General features: G+C 39.2%; 1 protein-coding gene across 4 annotated transcripts in view; it reads left to right on the forward strand.

The window, feature by feature from the left end:
• ncam1b (neural cell adhesion molecule 1b) overlaps positions 1 to 18,406 on the forward strand; it is an 84,094-nt gene extending 65,688 nt beyond the window's left edge. For 3 of the 4 annotated variants that reach the window (XM_085380003.1, XM_085380004.1, XM_085380005.1), the window contains 9 exons: positions 203 to 299; positions 1,769 to 1,939; positions 3,417 to 3,545; positions 7,196 to 7,320; positions 7,888 to 8,068; positions 10,310 to 10,508; positions 12,259 to 12,369; positions 13,134 to 14,249; positions 16,310 to 18,406. In XM_085380003.1, coding sequence (XP_085236129.1) covers positions 203 to 299; positions 1,769 to 1,939; positions 3,417 to 3,545; positions 7,196 to 7,320; positions 7,888 to 8,068; positions 10,310 to 10,508; positions 12,259 to 12,369; positions 13,134 to 14,249; positions 16,310 to 16,424 — 2,244 coding nt within the window. In that variant the 3' untranslated portion in view covers positions 16,425 to 18,406. Of the gene's footprint in view, positions 1 to 202; positions 300 to 1,768; positions 1,940 to 3,416; positions 3,546 to 7,195; positions 7,321 to 7,887; positions 8,069 to 10,309; positions 10,509 to 12,258; positions 12,370 to 13,133; positions 14,268 to 16,309 lie in introns of all 4 variants that reach the window. The other variant, XM_085380006.1, reaches the window with a different exon arrangement.
• Positions 18,407 to 20,423: the final 2,017 nt, after the last annotated feature.

Raw genomic sequence — 20,423 nt, forward strand, 5'->3', positions numbered from 1 at the left:
GGTTTTCTTTCAGCTTCATTGTTGGGAAAAAAAAATCTCATGAATAATTCAGCAGCAGGAGAGCTCACAGCAACAAATAAAAATAGGCTACTCTAATGGACAAACAAAAAGGTCACCTTCAGTGTTTGACACACAAGTTAGTTCATCTGTTTTGGTACACTGCCCTTCGTATATTTACTGCTTTATTCCCCCCCCCCTCCAGATAACCCCCGAGTCTGAAAATGACTTTGGAAGCTATAACTGCACTGCTTCAAATGAGATGGGCACAGAGTCCAAGGAGTTCCTGCTCATTCAGGCTGGTCAGTGGCAATGCTGTGATTCAAAATCCATTCTTACTTTGCATTTATAGTGTTTGTGCCAAGATTTTCAGCATAATTAAAATTTGAAAACAAAAAACAAGCAGCCTTATATGTGATCGTGATTCAGTAACAGCTTAAAAATGATGAGTAGGTAAATTTCATTAGATCACATAGTAGTTTTTGTTTCAGGTTTTTTAAGGCTTCGGGAAAACAGATTTTATTTATTTTTTTTGTTATCCATGATCAAATGGCATTAGACCAAAACATCCACCATGACGTGAGATTACACAGATCAGTGTTTGTATCGATGGCTGATAAATTGATTAAGATGAAAAGAATGTGTAACCTACATGATAATGTAATGTTCCCTCTGGTTATTCTACAACTAAACTTTACCTCAACCTCTCACCACTAACATTGCACTGTTTGCAGTATAAAGTAAAAGACTTTTTTATATTAAGGTATAGCATTTTATTGTAACATGGACCTACACCATAGACTTCCCAGACAAATGTACCATTAGGCAAATGGAACAGAGAGCAGAGAGATAATGCCACTCTTAAGCCACAATCAGAAGTGAATTAATTGAAAACACTACATTGTTCACTCAGAGCCGAACATGGGCAACCACAGTAATTACAGTGTGCCTTTTAATTTAGAAGATCAAAGTGATGCAATACAAAACTACTCACACTAGAGTTTGTGAGTTCAGAACAGCCACCATTATTCAGATGTGGACAATCACAGTAGGTTAAATACTTTTAAATAATGTAATTTTCTCTTAAATAAGCCTTTCATTGCTGGCTGAAACAAAGTAAACCTTTTTTAACAAAGGCAGACTGTAAATGAAGAACTAATTGTCTAATCATTGTGTACATCACAGGATGGATCCTTTTTTATTTTCTAAACTTTAATCAAAGTACAATTACAGAAGTCTTTGAACTAGCTTTTGCATATTCTTCAGTTTTAATATTCACTTTAAATTTAAAGATTAAGCTTTGCTTAACTCACTGCAAGGTCTTTGAATCTATGAAATCTCCTTTTCCAATTTAAAGTTTTATCAAACTCAACAGTCTCTCAGAACTTTTGGTCTTTTCAAACATCCAACCAGGCACTTACTGTTTTTTTTAGTGGTTTTCTTTCTGGAGTTATCATCTTTAGGGCTGACTTGGGAATGGTTTGTTCTTGAATCTGTTGGTCATAAGGAGCTTTTAAATGTTTTTTCCTGCCTTTTATTTTCTGAAACGATGTCAGTAGTGTACAGAATTCAGTAGAAGAGAACCAGACTTACTGTCACGATAAATCACAGATTTCTTACGAAGATGAAGCGGTTTTTAGATGCACTGTGGGGTCATTAGGAGCTGTGGGCTCATTCTGTTACTCTGATATAGCAATGGAGTCTGACAATGCTGGTGTGCTGCAATCTTAAAGTTTTTATTGTAACTGCACTGATTTTTTCCCCCTCACAGAGGTTCCGTCAACTCCATCCATCGTGGAGGTGAGGCCATTCTCCACCACAGCACTGATCCAGTTTCAGGAGCCTGAATCCACTGGAGGCGTTCCTGTCCTCAAATATAGAGCTCAGTGGAGGATGCGTGGCAGAGGCAGCTGGGTGCAGAAAGTCTATGAAGTCCAAGATGGTAATAACACAGAAACATGATTGTGATGTTTGTTTGTTCTTTAATGTCTAACTACATTTTTTTTTAAAATATCCAAGTACAATTCAAATAGATAGAAATACATATTAATGTTAAAAATGTTAATTAGATTTTTCACATTTTGTTAAATCATATCAGTAAAGATGACCTGTATTAAAGGAAGGAAGGTTTGCATTCAGCAGCTTTTTGTTTTATAACCAAAGCGATTAAAAGGCTGTGTGAACGTGATTTCTTTTCGTTTTGACAAATATGTCCATATATGCACTAAAACGTAATTTAGAGTTGTTGATACCCTCGACACAGAAACATGGCTTGGTCATGAAGTCACAAAAGGGAGAGCAGCCAAACTAGGTCATGTATGACAAAATAAATTTGGATCCCTACAGTTGTTTGGACACATACTGTAAGACGTTGAAAATATTTATTTAAATAAAAACAACAGCCTTATATGGCCTCATTATTATTTTGATATCACAGATCAGGATAAAAGAGTCCATTTCTGACTGTGTTGTACTAGATTGGGCTGGCATATTAGTGCCATAGCACAAACTGATGCACAAGAATCAACTGCTATCAGCCAAATCTATTAAATTTAGGTATGAGAAAGTCAGCAAACATTAGAATAGATGACTTGTAGTTCACACTTTGTCTAGCTTTATGCTGACCACTGCCAGCAAAACTGAAGAAAAAGCACCAGCTGTCAGTCTCACGCAGTCCTGGTTTAGATGTCTCACGTGAAACTCAATTATATCGTCTGGAACACCCTCATGTCTGCACTTACAGCCTTGTTTTTTGTTACAGATACAGCAGTGGGTCCTGCACAGTGAAGGCAGGAAAGTCTTTCGTGTTTCCTGTAGAAACATGATAATTCAAAATGGTGAAATCATGAAATTAAGGTCAGACTAGGAAAACTGACCAACTCACAGTACAGACATAGCAAAGACTACACAGTGCACATCTCTGCCCTGTACAGTGTGGTCGGACAGAGTTTTAAGAGCAGTGGTAACAATGACTCCTTTCCTCTGGTGTTTGTTTCCCCTAAATGTCTCCTACAAAGTAAAATACAAAAGTTAATGATTATTTCTAAGAAATAGGTATGAATTTAGTTTTTTTGTTTTAACCTACAAGTCACCCCTTTAGAAAGGAATTGAACACGGAAGTGTACATAAAAGCAATATAATTTATATAAAAAGCTTGATCAAAAGCAATCATCATCCCAAAAGGGATCATTACATTTAAGATGACAGTGCAACATATAAAACAGCTGTCACTGTTTGTCTAGTTTTAGACCAACTCTAAATATATTCATCAGTTTTTCAAACATTGTTGGAATGAAATGCGAATTGAGCTAATCGGTGTTTGCTTGGGCAGCAACGAATTATGCATATATTGGTTGAACAGGAGATCTGTTTGTTTTAGTGCTCACCAAAATGATCATGGTGTTCTGCTGTTGTAACAGGCTCCATCGGTGAGGTAACAGTCACAGGCCTGAAGCCAGACACGAGCTACGAAGTGAAGTTGTCAGCCGTCAACGGCAAGGGTGAAGGTGAAAGCTGCAACGCTGCGTTCTTGAAGACGGAGCCTGTTCGTAAGTGGCACATGTTACAGTTTACAGCATGCTGTAATGCTTTTAGTATACCTCTCTGACCTCTTGTCTCCACAAACATATTACCTTCAGTCTCTCTATAAAAACTCGCTGAAGAGTTGGTCCTAAGACTGTTTGGATGATGCCACAAAAGCTTTCACCTGTCTCCTTTCATTCCATGTATGTCTTTTTAAAACCGCTTTTCCGTCTCTACGAAGCAGCTCTCTGACCTTCTTGCTTTTATTTGATTTTTCTAGTTCATGAAATACTTCTGCCATAACCAAATCTTTAAAGCCAGATTGCTTGTTTTTACATATGGAATTAAATACTGATTTCATCACATAGGTATCATTTAGAGCCATCTGCACAGTTGCTTCAGATATCCTGTTTTAAAGCCATGTTTCAAGCCCATCATGTCAATATTCATGTCACCCTGAAGTGTGATTTCATCCTTCTGTAGAAGCCAGCATGCAGTGAAACCTCAACACATTAGTTAGTTTTTAGCGCCCTCTGTTGTTTGGCAATAGATGTTTTTTGAGGGAGTGCTGGTATGATTTATATATTGTCTGTGTACTGATCATCTCTCCTTCTATTTTATCATTCTTAATCATTGATTTTTTTTATCCATTTGCTCTTCTGTCTGTTGTATTCATCAGGCCACACTTACAACAGTAAGTGATTCATTTAAAATGCATTAATTAAAAACATTAAAAAGATAGCTTTATAGTTGTGTATATATATTGCTATTGAATTATGTTGTTATTGAATGGCAAAGGCGAAAGTTGGACTTAAACCCCTTCTCTCTTTTTTTTTTTTAGAACTAAGATCATAATTAAAGGCCAGATCATTAACATTTAGTCATAGTAATTGATAAAACTGAACAAATGTCATATAGGTTTGCTGAAATATCAAATGCGATAGAGGTTTGCTGAAATATTTACATAAAATACTGTCAGAAGAACATCACTTCAAGCTACCTTTTTAGACCGTAAAGTGGCCTTTCATTTTCATGGAGGCTGGCTCTGTCTCCCTACTTTAAATGTGGCAATCATTTCCTAAAATGATTTGTTTTTCTTCCTTTCTGGAGCCATCTGACAGAAATGTGTCTTCCTGATTTCTTCAGTGAAGTGTTATTAGAGATTCAGGTGGTCATTTGTGCAGACAAGTGATTCTGATTGCCTTTCTTCTCTTTTATGTCCCTAGACGGCATTTTTCATTTTTTCACTGAAGACACAGGTTTGTTCTGTAGTGGGGATAATAGAAGATTAGTTTTTACTGCTGTAGCTGTTTCTTACCCAACAGGATAACCCATCACCCCTACTGATTAGCAGTGTTTGTAATCCCGCTTAAGTATTTCAAAAGGTGTATCGTTTTCGAGAAACTGTGACCTATAATGTCATGGCCATCAATGCAAACTCCTCCGTCTGTAACATAGACCGATTAGGTTTTTAATTTTACTTGCATCCCATGAGTTTACAGCTGATTTATCCCATTAGTATTAATATAATTTTGATGTGCAGCATGTGAATTAATTGGCTTAATGCAAGTATGAGGAATCCGAGCCAAATCTCTGCATTTCAAAAGCTGCACATTTTCTCTCTGGCTCCAGCTGTTTGGTGTAGTTTGGGAATGTTTACACTCGGATTAGGCCCATCAGCAGTGATTAATCAGTTAGCTGCAAATTGTCGAGAGCATAAAGCTGCTAGATGTCTTCTGCACTTTTCTCATTTAGAATCCAAACAGAGGAATCCCTGTGCAGCTTGTCAGCATGTGGAGCTGTGATTTATTATTTATCAGTATTGGTTTGTCTTTGGGTCACTTCAGTTTTCTATCCTCAACCTGTACCTGTGTTTTGTTGTCTGTTATGCCTTTCATGCTCTTCCTCCTCTTTCAACCACTCACATGTGTCATTTTATGTCTCTGCGACTGTTATTTGGCTTGCATGTTGCTGATGATTCCCTCCACTCTGCAGAAGGTAACTTTCTGTTGCAGATTCCTGACTGACAATTCCTAACTTGAACTAAAGAATTCAGCAGATAAAACAGCACATAGTTTGCTTCTGCGGTCGTGTAACACATTAATCAGTCATCTAGACATTTGCCTGAGCAAGATAAATGTAAACGTAGAGAACGAGAATGTATTTATTGTTTAAATAACAGTCAGCAGTGTTTACTGTTAGCTTCACTTACATAGTATTGATAGCCTGTCACCTGAGGGATGTTACCATTCTTACTTATAGGATGTGTTGCTATAAATCAAGTGTAATAAACATAGTCAGTATCTTCCAGCCATCCCACAAAATACTCATCCTTGCAGCAGGCTTGCTGGTATATATTTTCTATATTTTCTTAATCTTATTTAACCTGAGGCTTAAACAGCTTAGACTTTATCTAATCCTGAATGTTAACCACTGTGCACATCTTTCTTGTTACCTGTTTGTAAGTGCATTAACCTTTAGAGCTTCAATAATTTGTTGATTAATCAAATATCTGAGACAAAACAAATCAGCAGCCACGTTCAGTGTTCCAGCTCATCAAATTTGAATGTTTTCTGAGATTTCTGACAGTAAACTGAAATTTAGAGTTTAGACAAGATATTTGACTTTACCTTATACTTTGGAAACTTGTGACAGACACTTATGAATACAAACCATTCCTGAAATGTATTTAGACTGTTAGTTACCAGAAATACAGGATTAATTGTTTACTTCTCCATCAGCTCATAGCTGATGATTCGGCTCCACTTAGTAACCCTGGATGAAACACTAGAATATTTTTAGGTCACTGAAATCAGTCTGTAGTTCTATTTTAAGCAATTGGAAAAATGATATATGTGTACTGTGGCAGAACTCAATAGTTTAGGTTGTAAAACAAACAAAGGACGTCCAGTTTTCAATTACATATCAGGTAGCCTTTATGTGATGCTAATGCATAAATTCAGTGGTTTCATTTGATGCAGAACATTTTAATTTTTTAATCTATCTGGAAAGAGAGTTTCAACTGCCCCCAGGACCTCCACCCTGTCAGCAATGGACACAAAAAGATGTCAGAAAAATTAATTTGAATAAATTTAAATTATGTTGACTACATTTATATTAGACTTAATTGGTGTTTGTTATGTAATCAGTGTTTAATAGATAAATGATTACAGGTTTAAGACAGACAAGACATATGTTAGTATAATTCTGTGCGATTTCCATGCCAGTAGGTACAACTATACAACAATTAAAGACAAACCCTGTTATTGTGCTGGAACTTGGCAATCTTATATACGTATTCTTAGTTAATGATAAATAACTCTTTAGCCTGAAGCCTGGTGCGATGTCCATCTGCCAATTGATGTCACTCAGCAACAGCAGCAACACACAGCAACTCTGATGAAACAGATAAGCATGCGGCTGTGTGTCATTCACTAATTAGTAACACAAGCCACCCTTAGGAGAGCGTTTAAGGGAGGTTAAGTGACCTAAAAGGTCAACAATAAGGAGAGCATCCAAGATCAAACTTTGGACTGAAAGTTTTCTTTTTCCTTTATTTCAAAATGGAAAAGTGGACTGACAGAGCTGCCTCTTTCAAAGAAATAACCCTCTAGCTCGCTGCACCTCTTGAAATGAGCCATTAAATGACCTCCATCTTGCTCCTGTGTCCCTGTAGGGAATCCTAATCCTCCTAAACTTGAAGGAGCACTTCAACGTAAAGGCAACTCCCTCAGAGTGAGCTGGATCAAGCAGGATGATGGCGGCTCTCCCATCTTACATTATCTTATCCGTTATAAACCAGTGAGTATGAGGATTAAAGAGCAATTGCTCCTTCTCAACTAAGGCACCTGCTTTGATAACTGATTTAATCATTTAAGTAAAACGATGAAATATTCTCTGAACATTTACTGCTTTACATAGTCTTAAGATTGCTTTTTTTGTGGGTTTTAGAATGTCATGTGCGTTTTACGCTATTTTATATGCCAAAAATTTGATCAGTAACTCTTGATCGAGTACTTAATCGTCAGTGAAAGCAGTAATTTAGTTGCAGCGGTAATAATGATTCTACCAAATCCTTGTAGTTTCAAAAGCACTGCAAAAAAATTTTAATTCTGTGATTTTCAAGCTGTTGTTAGGGCTGAAATTGTTATTTAATACCTGGTTTGTTGACAGAAAATAGAAAAACTTCTCATATTCTCATAATGAATGAATTATGTTTTGGCCAAACAGACACAAATTTTGATTGCTCCGAGCTCTTACAGGTGTTTTTGGAGCAATTTGAAAACATGCTTAAAAATTTCACCTTCACAAGACCAAATAAAGTTTCAACCCTGAATGCATGCACTGTATTTATCTGTGTCTCCTTAGGTGCAGTCTTCAGAGTGGAAACCAGAAATCCGGCTGCCCAGTGTCAGTGATCACATAGTTCTCAGTGGGTTAGAGTGGGACACAGAGTACAACATCTATGTGGTGGCAGAGAATCAGAAGGGCAAGTCTCAGCCAGCAACCATGTCCTTCAGGACTTCGTCAGAGCCAGAGGCCATCCCAGGTAGCGTACCTGCCCCCGGTCACTCACACTAATGTGGAACTAAACAGCCAGAAACCTGAGGAGCCAAACTCAAACCTGAAAACCAGAGCAGCTTGTTCTATTTTTAAATCTGGAGCGCTGACGGGTGAATGACAACTAAATAAATCTATAGAAAAAATAAATAGATTTCGTGGACGGCGGTGAGCCAAAAATGATTTTCCGGCTGAATTTTCTCACTTTAAAGTTTTGACAGCCCTCACTAAATGAGCTTGAGTTTGTGCTTGCAGATCTGGCACACACACTCACACAGAGGATAAAATGATCTCCTCTGAATGTCTGTAGCTTTGTTTACCGTTAATGTGGATAGTTTGTCTCTGTCTGGTTGGAGCTTTTAAAATGACCCTCAGTAACCGCTGATTAACACGTATGTTGAATTCTTAACTGCAGCTGAAGGTTCTTTACTAACCGTGCCAAAACCTACACAGCCTGTCAAATTCTCTTTAGGTGATAGACACACTTGAGTACCTCACTGAAACATCACAGCAGGCCATTATGTTTCCTCTCACTTTTTTCCTAATTCATTCTCCAAACTAAAGCATTTTCCACTCACCCACCACTGAGTCACCATCTAGTTGACATGGTGTAGTTTTCCTCTTTTGTGCTGTGCTTTTGCTTTGATGTGTTGCTGTTTTTTCCCCTTTTTCAATACAAGAAATCAGTTTCTTCGTCTTTTTTTTTCCACTTTTGGTTTTCAGACCTGACACATTTTCACTTTCTCTCTTCCTCTGTTTTCCCCGCCCTTCTCTTTTTCTCCCCCTCTTTGTTCCGTTTCATTTCTCCCCCTCTTCCTTTATTATCTTTCCCCCTTCTCTCTTTATCCCCTCTTTCTCTCTCAATGTTCCTGCTCTCTTGCCTGGTCCTGGACATTGGTGTGGTGGACCACGTGAACATTTTCGTCCCGACCTGTGTGCATTTTGGTGTGGTCTGGGTTGTGCTGTCCCCACCCACAGCCACTCAGGGCTGCTCATCTGTAACATACACTTTGGTATCACTCATCATGTCCCTCATCACTGTTCTCCTGCTCTCATAGTTTTCGTGAGGAAATTCACACCATTACTGTAGAGGAGAGCTTGCCTTCTCTCTGGCTGTCTTTCTGGACACTTTCACTCACTTACAACAGACTTTGTCCATGACAGATGTGTCTCTGTTATGGGTGAGGAAAAGAGTGTTGTGTTGTTTCAGAACAGACCAGACAGACATGTTGAACCAAAGGCAGTGGAAATCCTCCACCTCCCACAGTTTCATACTGCTCAGCATTAGCACTGCTAGTCATCAGCACTAGACAAGAGAGACAGAGAAGAGTGCCAGTTTACAGTGATGAACAATAGTAGATTTTTTTCAAGTAGCATTAGAACAGAGTGAAGGCTGACTGCTGGACCTGTGTGTTTACATAAGCACTGTATTATATTGTTTAATAGCTCACAAAATTCTGCATAATGTAAAGGTTTGTAATATTAACGTTTACACAATTAAGGTCATAAAATGGGGAAACAATTGTTTATATTGGCACAGACTGACAAGCCACTTAAAGAATGATCAAACTACTAAGATAAATGTCCAGATATTCCTCCAGCATGTAATGTTTCGCAAGTGTCATCAGCAATAGTCATTTTTATACGTACGTAATTGGGATGCTTTACTCAGATGTATAGATCTTGTTTACATGTTAATTACCTGCAGAGTTAAATGTATATTTTAGAGTAATTTCTGCTAAATCAAAGTTGATATTACCCAAACAGTGACAATACATCACTGCTTTTAAATCTGGGAAAAGCCTGACATTCATTTTCTGTGCACAGATTATTCCACATGTCTGGGTAACTAGCAGCACACTGTATGCTTTGGTTTGCTCTTCTTTCTACTACCAAATAAATGGGTTGAATATATATTTATACTTTTCGTTTTTTTATGCACAGCTTCATGCATATCAAATCTTCAGTATGCCTCATAATTAGAAATGAAGTCATATAAATAATTAAAGTCTGACAGCACAGTCGATACAAACGACACACAGCATCTAAAGTTGTGCTGAGCCATCTAGAACCTATCAGTGCTCATAGCAGGTGAGTTGTTTCTGTTTTATGGAAGTATTTGTGGTTACAGTAACACGTCAGCACTTTATTTAGTTGTTCATGGTTTCTGTAAAAGTGTGTCCTGCTACGTTAGTTCAGCGCCCTCCTTTTCTCATCTCTTGTGTGGCAGATTTAAGTGAAGAGTCTCCGCTCTCCATGGGCATCATGCTCTGGGCAGGAATCCTCGTTGTAGTATTTATACTCCTGCTCCTGGCTGTGGATGTCACCTGTTACTTTGTTAACAAATGTGGCCTCATCATGTGTCTCTGCGGCAAGTCAGGCACAGGGACCAAAGGGCACAACTTAGAGGAGGGCAAGGCAGCCTTCATGTGAGTATCAGACTGTATATTTACATACATGTTGTCTGGGTCTTTTAAACTGATGTATTTGATGGCACACATATGATGTCTAATTTATGTTCAAAGTTAAAAATGTGGAACCAGAGAGATTGTTTCAACTCAGCGTATGCATATCTTCATTTTAAGATTGGATCAGATGATTGGATCTCTTACATGTGTAATGTGAGATGGTTATATACAACTTTGCACCAAACAACAACAGGACTGAGCAACTAGCTAGTGGAAAAGGTAGACTGTATATAAAAGACTAATGTAGCTTTTGGTTTTTAAAAGCAAAGCCAACATTGATTCAAGTGCTTTAAATCTGCGTTATTTCCAGTAGCCTGAGGATAAGTGATCTGTTACTAAAAAGTCTTTGTAGAGGCAAATGGGAAAACTTTTGGCTCTTATTCTTTGTGACCTCAGTCAACAGTTTTACTTTAAGGTTTTGTTACTTCTTTTACAAAAGGGTGGTTTCAGGGTGACTGTGTCCAGATTTTCTGTAATGTCTATGGGTGAGCATAGAGGAGATAAAGACACATCAGGAGTTGGTGCAGAATAAAACGGCTAAACGCAGAGTTAATATTGGATGTAACAGTCAGACAACCTGACACAAGCACTCTCACCATATCAGCTTTATAAAGTGATTATTAGGGCTGTGTCAGATCATATCATAATGCCATTGCTATAGCAACGCATGCTTATGTTCCCTAGTATGCTCAACAAAAAGACAAACCAAGTCATGTCAGACAGCCAAAGCCACCTCTGCCTCGAATAAACATTTAGCTCAAAATGCGCTACTTCAACATCCTCCAGCAAAGCACTTTGCAAAATGGTTAAGGTACACACAACAAACTTGTTTCATTACTTCAGGTAAAAATGCAGGGAATCATGCAGGGAGAAGATACAAGCAGCTGGTGATGTACGCCACAGTCACTATTTAAAGTCTGTATAACAGGAAGAGCAAGTGGTGGATAGAAATGACTGATGTGGTTACATATTGTACCTAACTTACAAAATCCCAGATAGAAAATAATTTTCAGTTTTGTTGTAAGCAGGTCTGTGGGTAATAAGAAAGACAAAATTAAGAAGATTCTTTGTAGAAATGTGATGTGTTTGAGGGTTTTATTTATCTTCCAATTTACCTTTTGTTTGCGTTTTAAATAAGCCGACCTCAGCTTAGAATAACTGGCCTTCCCACATTTCCCAGAAGGCCTTTCAGGAATGAACTCTGAAGATTACTTAGAATTTTAGCTGAAGGTTTTATTTTATTTTTGGGCTGCTATATCTAGATATATCAAGGGAAGCTTGTGTAATTAAACAATAACTGAGATTGCCTCTTGAGCAAAATAAACATGTATTACAATGTCTAACCAGGCAGTATCTGAAGTACAGCAAGAATACATGAATCAATAAAATGGCCCCATAGGTAAGATGAAATTTTCCTTCAATGAAACAGATGAGGATGTTTGATTCAAGCGCAGCACTGAATGGATGCTTTCATGTGTACAAAACGGCAGTCGTTTTGAATCATTCTGAGTAAGATGTTGCATTACGTATTGGATTGTTACATTTCATGAGTGCGGTTCCACGAAAGCACAGCCAGATGGATGACTTGACGTTACTTTGTAAGCTTGAAAATAGATGATCACTGTGGGCCGTCTGCTGCTTTTGAATCATCCTTTCTTACTGCCCGCTTGGCCAAAAACAACAGCTTAGCAAGACTGTCTGTGTCTTACAGGAAAGATGAGTCCAAAGAGCCAATAGTGGAAGTCAGAACAGAGGATGAGTGCTCAGCCAATCATAACGCAGCAGGACCCGTAGAGCCGAATGAAACCACACCTCTCACAGAGTAAGTAAACGCTGACACACGGCAAACGGCCTTTTTACCGCTCTGAGCTGTTGTACACTGCACTCCACTTTAAAGAATAATGAATTTATTCAACAGGATATAATTTGACGCTTTACATTATTGAAAAAGTTGAGGTCATTCTTGAGTGGAGTCCATTGGACTGTGTTGCTTTTCTGTTTTTATTCCCTAACCAGAGGGATTGCTGTATTTTGTGTTTCTTCTCCAGCCTTTGGAGATTTTTTCTGTCTCATTGTATGAAGGTTGAAGCAATACCAGTCAAATAAACACAAAGGCTTTAGTCCTCTAGAGTGTGGTCAACTCATGAAGCCATTTGACAATTTCAGCAAGCCATCTCATATCAGCAGTCTGGAAAAAAGTAGATTATGCAGTATGAGATTGCCACTGGTACTGTTTAACCCTAATAGGTGGTTCTTTGTGGTGCTGTAGTTTCCTGCAGGAAGGCTGGTGCCTTTTTTTACTACAGTAGTTTTCCTAGTCAGTGTACTCCATGTTGGTGTGTGTATGGGATGTATCCTTTGATGTCCACTCACAGCATGATGCCCTCTTTTTCTTCTTCTTTCTTTTTCTCACTAGGCTTAAAAGTTGCTGTATTTTGTGTTTCTTTTAGTTGCTTTGTCTATGTTTGTGTGAATTTCTAAAGCCAACTAATCCCTCTGCATGCTCTCGTGCGGGCCACCCCTCCTCTTGTCACAGTCACCCTGGTGTCTAGTCTGTGTGTCTCTGTTCTCTCCCTGCTCTCTCAGGAAGGCGGCTTACACTGCTGCTCTGGCACTGGACACCCTCTCCTCCGTAGCCACCAACTCTGACACAGCCACTGCAACAATTGATCCCGCTCAGGACAGCCCCTCTAGTGAAACCACTACCCTCACTTGTAGCCTGTCCACCCCAGCCAACGAACCCTCACCCACCCCTGTCCTGGCTCCGGCCCCGACTCCAGAATCGAACACGGCCCCGCCGCCCCCCCTCGTCTCCACAGCTGCTGTTGAAGCTAAAATGGCCCCGCTAATAGAACAGAGAGGAAGAGATGCCCCAGAAGAACAGGAGAAATTAAACACTCCTCCTTGCACCCCCGAACAGATCAAACCTCAAAAATCTGGGACGCCAATACCACCGAAGCGTAGACACTCTCCTAAACTTGCTGCTCTGAATGCTAAAAGTAGTCCCCCTGTTTCTCCTCTGGCTGTCTCTCCTGTATCTTCCTCTCCCACTTTAGACAACAGGAAACCTGCTCCAAGCCCACCAGTCACTAAACCTCCCACACAGCCAAACACTGTAGCCTTAAATCCAGAGCCACCAGTACAAACTGCCTCATGTCTAGCAACTACTGCCCCTGCACCAGACCCAGATTCAAAACCTACAGCCCCAGATTCCAGTGGGCGTAGCCTTACTGCCTTTAACAAAGACAAAACTGTTGATCAAACTGTTGACAGTACCACGCCCACTGCCAGAGTTGCTACTACTAGTTCACCTGCAGTGATCCACGGTGTTTCTGAAGACCTGGATGCTGTAAACCCTGGTTCTCTAGTTTCAGGCATTCCCTCACCTTTACCTGTTACTCCTATTCCTTCCAATCCTGTCCCTGTGAATCTTGAGGCGTTGCGATCGAACAACCTTCTTATATCAGCGTCAGACACATATGACTTACTGACCCCTGACATGGAGCCCAAAAATGCAGATTTAGACTTAGAGATGATAAACGGGACAGAAAGACCCTCCATGCCCCCCGCAGATCTCATTAGCTTAGACAGCCCACCAGCTGCCCCCTCTCTACCCAATGGAGACGAAGCAGACCCCCCCTCAGGCCCAGTTCTACAGCCATCAGAGACTCTGGCCAAGACTGCTCCTCCTGTCAACGATGAGTACGGCTCCCTCTAGAGGTTTATCTGTGTGTGTGTGTGAGTGTGTGTGTGTGCGTGAGTGCGTGTGTGTAACTTGTATACCCATTCATTCACCACCGCATCTTGCCATTGACCACACAATATATAAAATATTGTAATGGTAAATTGTGGTAATGATAATAAGATAGTTATTAGTACAATGTTGTGGATAGAGAAGTGATACGATGCTTTTGTTTTGTTTGTGACCGTTCTCCATTGTGGGGTCTCTATCTTTGCAACATTCACCACAAACGTAGTTAAATCCCTTTCAAGACAAGAAGCTCGTTACATAAATATGGAAATTTGACATGCCATTCATAAGTCTAGGTGTGTTCCTGGTGAGTGACTTAAACAGAGACAATAAAATCATTCTCACGAACAGGTCAGAAAACTAATAAATGAGGTTAAACGCTGTGCACATGAAATACTGCGTATGTTTAAGTCATTTCAAACCATTATTCAAATTCTTCAGTGAGTAGATTTTATCTTAAATGTCACTGAAAAGCCATTGTGTTACATCTTTGATTGCACACGTCATGCTAGTTTGCTCAGGGAGGTGGAGCTAGCACCGGCAGTTTTCTCACATTGTGGGTGAATGTCTACACACCACTTGTGGTGATCAAGTGGGTTTTACCCAGTTTACTCTGACACGGCTTACATACAGTCATTCACTGTCTAGATCACTGGTCTGCAGGGTGTCTTATGCCCAACTACATACCATTCTGGACACAACAGTTAACTGGCATTGTAAATTATCCAAATATAAATAATTAGTTCAGTGAGTTAGTATTGCTGGAGCCAACTAGCGAGGGCCACAGCTCTTAAACATCTGTTGAACTAGTTTTGCACACTGTTAGTTACCATGACAACACGACGTCCCTAACCGAGCCTCATACGATTCCTGTAAAAAGAACCCAACTGGTTAAGCCAGTGTTGAGCTGTTGAGGTGAGTCTTCATGTATCAACATAATAGTTAAAATCAAATTTATAGTAAACTGAATATTTTTTAGGTTTTGAAGAATTTAGGAAGTGATGAAATAACCTTGAGCGTTAGGAAACTTTGACCTTTTACAGGAGGAATAAATAATCAAGAAAATAAATACGAGTGAATGGAGTGATGCAGCCTTAAAAATGCTGTAAACAGATCTTCTGTCTTTCTCAGTGTGCTTTCATGCCGTGCCGTCTTATTGATGTCTCCGTGGTTCTTAAAACTTCTTCTGGCATGCTTCCCTTCAGAAGTGAAGAAAGCTCATGCCCCACATCCCACAATTTTTTGCAATCGCTGAAAATAAAATCAGCTTTAATTTGCAAAATAACAGCCAGTAAAGTCATTATTGTTCAACAGCAATTGTATTAAGTTGCAGAAAAAAGAAACGCTTAAATCCAACTTATACGTTGTAAAATCAGTCACTGATTATGTCTGTCAGGAGAACAAAAAAAACACGACTTTCCATCTCTACTGTTCAACTACTCGAGTACCTGAGCGTTGCTCTCATGTCTGAATAAAGTCACAATAAGCAGTTAAGTAAAAGCCATCACTTTAACAGCAGTGTTACATGTCTGCAATGGACCTTTGTTAATCACCACAATGTTTAGTTCTCACTAATTCTACAGCTTCTAACTGTGGTGTTTCTGTGCTCTGAGCAACTAGAAACTGTGCTAATTGCTTTAAAGATGAAAATGGACATCACATACCACAAGCCCAGGGCTAATTTCTCGTCCTACCATTGTCTCTCTGTAGTAGAACTAAAGCAATTAATAGCTAATATTTGCTGTTTCAGTTTAGGCATGCTAGTCGTTACAGGACGAGGTGTATGGGTATGCCATTATCTGTTTATTTTATCTGACTGTTGTCAAGGTGGTGAAGAGGTATGTAAGAAGATATCTAAATACAGTGTCTTCTTACATATTGGGTGAAGATGTCATTGAGAATAAATGGTTTAAACTGTTCAAACAAAGTGTTGTTTGTTCAGATATTTTCTGTTGTCTTGCGTGAGACGTCCCGATTTCTAATTTTGAACTTTGTCTCTTTCCCATTGCAGGAAGATTTTTTCTGATGAGAAGGGCAAACTTGAGGAGGGAGGCTTACCAAACACCCTGATCTCTGCAGAACACAACAGTGTCATACAGACAAATACAGCCGAGAGCAAAGCATGATGGGCCGGGGACATCCCAGCCCTATCCAAAACATTTTGCAGCAGCAGCATCGAGCAAGAAACACTGCAGGAGTTTTTGGTTTCCAGTGCCCTTATCTCCACTCTCAAAACAACACGCGTGTCGATTGGTTAGAGCGCACTTTGACTGTGCTTTCATTTCTGCTCTCATTCATGAAATGTTTACTACACCCAAGGAGTTTATCTGTAGGTCATAAGAGATTTATTTTATTTTTTTATTATTATTTTATTTAACCAGTCAGGAAGATTAAGAACAATCTCTAATTATACAGATCACTTATACATGCATATATATATATATAAAAAATTAGACTCTACTTTCTATTGTGCTTATAGTTTGGACTGCAATTGCGCAAAAGTATTGGATTCTTATGAGAAATGTAAAGGTAAAAAAACAACTGACTATAGAAATTATTTTTCTTATTTTCATGTTCTAATGTTCAAATGTAAACGTTTTTTTCAGCATTTTTTTAAGTTTGACTTCTTTTGTGGCCTAGTCTCATTAAATAGCTTGTTCTGCATGTCTGACCTGCAATTGGTTGTGAAGTTTTGTTTACAAGGTTTACTGTTTCACTTCGTCTGCTACGGGGATGTTTAATCACGCGCAGATATATGCTGGCATTGATTAAACATACACTCGAGTTCGGCCTTTGGATTATAGCCATTTTTTATGGTTATATGAAATCCAGGATTAACCCACAGCCAGCTGCAGGGGGGAAAGAGGCTGAGAGAATCCCACAAGTACATGATGTGCATGATTTGATCAGATTTACACCATTTCTGGATCAAATTTATTCAGTCTGTCACTGCCTTACCAGATTGGTAGTTAAAATATTCATTAATAAAATGTATTTGATTTAGAGAAAAACAAAAAGGCGACTCCTTGAACGCTAACAGTCACAGACCAAAAAAACAAACAAACAAACAAACAGGAGGCAGCACAGCTGCTGATTCTCAGCCGCTGGTTGAAGAACTGTGGATCAAGCGAATGTCTTGTGATCTCGAGCTAAATTTGTTTGTTTGGGGGACGACTATGAGAGCTGTAGTTCTTCCTCCCATTTACGCAGATCAAAGGTCTGGCTTCATAGTTTTGAGTTGTGCATTTGAAGCAAAAAAAAAAAAAAAAACCATTTAAAAAAGGAAATTTAAAAAAGCATTTTTTGTACTATTTAAAAACTACAAAGATTTCTTTTCTGTTCCTGCCTGCAAGCTTGTGCACTGTGCCTGTGTGTCAATAGATTGTCTTGTCATCAGTTTCTATGATAATCTGCATAGCTTCGTTGTGAGAAATTTAGCCTATTCTTTTTATTTGATGTGTTATTAGAAGAAAAAGTACGATAAATGGACTAATGTGGTCATTATAACACGTGTAGTGTATGAAACTGTCCGTCTCTGGTCACAGCACCATATTATCGCCAGCTGTAGTGAAGGAAGGCGTTTCAAGCCTCGGCATGAATTCAGTCAGTACATCATAACGTATAACTACAAGGCAGATAGACATGCCCGTGTTTGTATGGGGGCAAATAGTGCTCATATTGATTTAATGAGTGTTACCTTTGGGGCTTGCTCTGGAATAATTATACACATTGCTTTTATTTTTTCCCCCAGTTGTTATTCAAGTGTTCTGTAATGTGATCTCTGAAATTCTTTTTTTTTTTTAAAGTTTTTGTCTTTTTGTACAAAAATCACTCACCAAGAGCGACTGCTTGACGATACCATTGGCAGGAAGCAAGGTGGTCCACCTAAGACAGATGATCATACTTTTTTTTGTACCATCACAAAAATCAGATACAGTTTTAAAGCAGGAATAAAAGAAGATCTTTACTCTCCTTGTACTCCAGTGCTGTCACCAGACCACTTTGCTCTCTCGCCTCTGGATGCTCCTTTTGGTTTTATTGGGTCAAACTCAGAAAATATCTGTTGTGTACAGTCTGAGTGCTAACCCATTTACAAAATAAAATGGTTTCCAAATCTAATTTCGTCCTGTCCCATTTTGTCATTACTTTTATTCACTTTTCCGTTCTTATTTTTCCAGCACAACTTGAATCCGGAACGTGCAGTGACAGATTTCTAACAGTAGATGGCAGAAAGCACCCACTTTTCGGAACCCCTCTTGGTTTCGCCATGTTATAGAAACACAGGACGATTTAGAAAGGTTACAGTGCAAACAGGTTATGTTAGCGCTGGAAGTCCCTCGGGCTAATGCTTCGGATAGATGGGGGAACAAGTAAACACGTGTTACGTAACGCACGCTTGTGCAGGAATAAAGTTAGTACTTCCAGTCTGGAGTGTTGGACAAAACTATGTACCAGTGAGGGCTTGATATTTTCGGCTCCCCTCAGTACCTCTGATGTGACATGAACCAGTGTTGTGTCAGAGTGTCAACAACCACAGTGACCCGGTATGGCATCCAGTTTCAGGAGCCACACCGACCCACTGTCCCCTCTTAGGCAGTTTCATCCCCCCCCCCCCCCGCCTCCCCGGTGTGTCCTGTGCGCACGAACCAGGCTGATGCGTAAACGCACTGAATTAATCAGAGTGTGCTTCTTATTTCAGGCAAACAAACTAGTCCTCCGCCTGTAGCCTGTCACTAGTTCTGAAACGCTGTAGATGTTTCTGACCGCAGCCTTGATGGAGAGCCGAGGAGCAGAGGGCGATCACACCGAGCCGTGACGTCGGCCCGGCGATGATTTGCAGCCGGTAAAGTCAGCAACTAGCAGCCTTGTGGAGACAGGAAGTTAGACGGTGGGATCTTCAAAGTAAAACTGCAAGTACTCAGTGCAAAAGTGATTTTTATTTATTTTCTATAGAAAGATTTCATTATATTCATGCAGGGTTACGGAAATCACGTTGAGCGCCCTTTAGAGAGACCAAACCTCAACCTGCTGTCAAACTTATTTTAATCAAGCTGTGCGTACGACAAAGACACACCGTTTACTTCTCACCGTGTCTGAAGTAACCCATTTCTTTATTCATGCCACAAGCTGACATACTTTCATACTTACATTATTCCCAGTCCCGCTGGCCAATAAAAATTCAGTTCATTTAACCTGTAATCTACGTCATCTGCATTTGTATAAGCCACCAGCAGGACCATTTAAAAGTTGCAGCTGGTCCAGGTGAATAAAATCATATGTTAATATATGGAATTTAGGAGGTATGCAGGGCCGTAAATAGAATGGCATTTCCAGCTCAAATGTATAGGAGTGTAGATATTTCTGAGACTTCCAAGGTAAAATCATACACAGTTAAATAGGCATTGGATGGATTTTTTTTTACCCCCATCTATCGTTGTCTCATATTTTACCTTTGAAAGAGAGAGATGCACAGGAAAAGCACAAAAGGATGGTAAAGGATTACTTAATCAAAACTCCTCAGTCAGATGCAAATTAGGAGCGCTGGGGAAACATGTTGCATATCTTAAAGCACTAAATCACCAGGATGCAACGGATTCAGTGGCCTAAACACAAGAGCATATTTGCAGGCCAGTTTTTCACTTCATTTACTGAAATACTAAAAACTAAAGTACACCGGTTTACAAGTTGGGTAACCTTGTAGCTGGCAAAAATGAAAAAGAAGCAAAGCCTCATAAGAATCGCATTCTTTCTTTGTCTTCAAATACAAAATGATATTCTCTACGTCTGTTCCAAAATATTTGCATTATCTACATAAAATACACAAGTGTAACCATTACTCTCTGTCTACCTTTGTTTCCACGTGAAGGATTAGAGTTAAACCCAGTAATTTGTGTAAAATAGGCTACATCATTTAATACTGATCAAAATATGTTGATGTGTGTGTCAGTATTTAGGTGAATAAAATGCACAGAATATTTGTGAATAATCAAATCTAACTAAACTTTATAATTTCCTTCATGTAGTGCCGTTTTTCCAGGAGTGTCATTTTGCAACGATCTACAAAGACGTGAATACTGTAGTATCGTTATAACGATTTTGACTCACACTAAGTGCTTTCTGCACGC

Source organism: Rhamphochromis longiceps, linkage group LG14 (genome assembly GCF_057381845.1).
Source record: "Rhamphochromis longiceps isolate RC_006_pf linkage group LG14, R_longiceps_female_GT1.1, whole genome shotgun sequence".
Taxonomy (NCBI): domain Eukaryota; kingdom Metazoa; phylum Chordata; class Actinopteri; order Cichliformes; family Cichlidae; genus Rhamphochromis; species Rhamphochromis longiceps.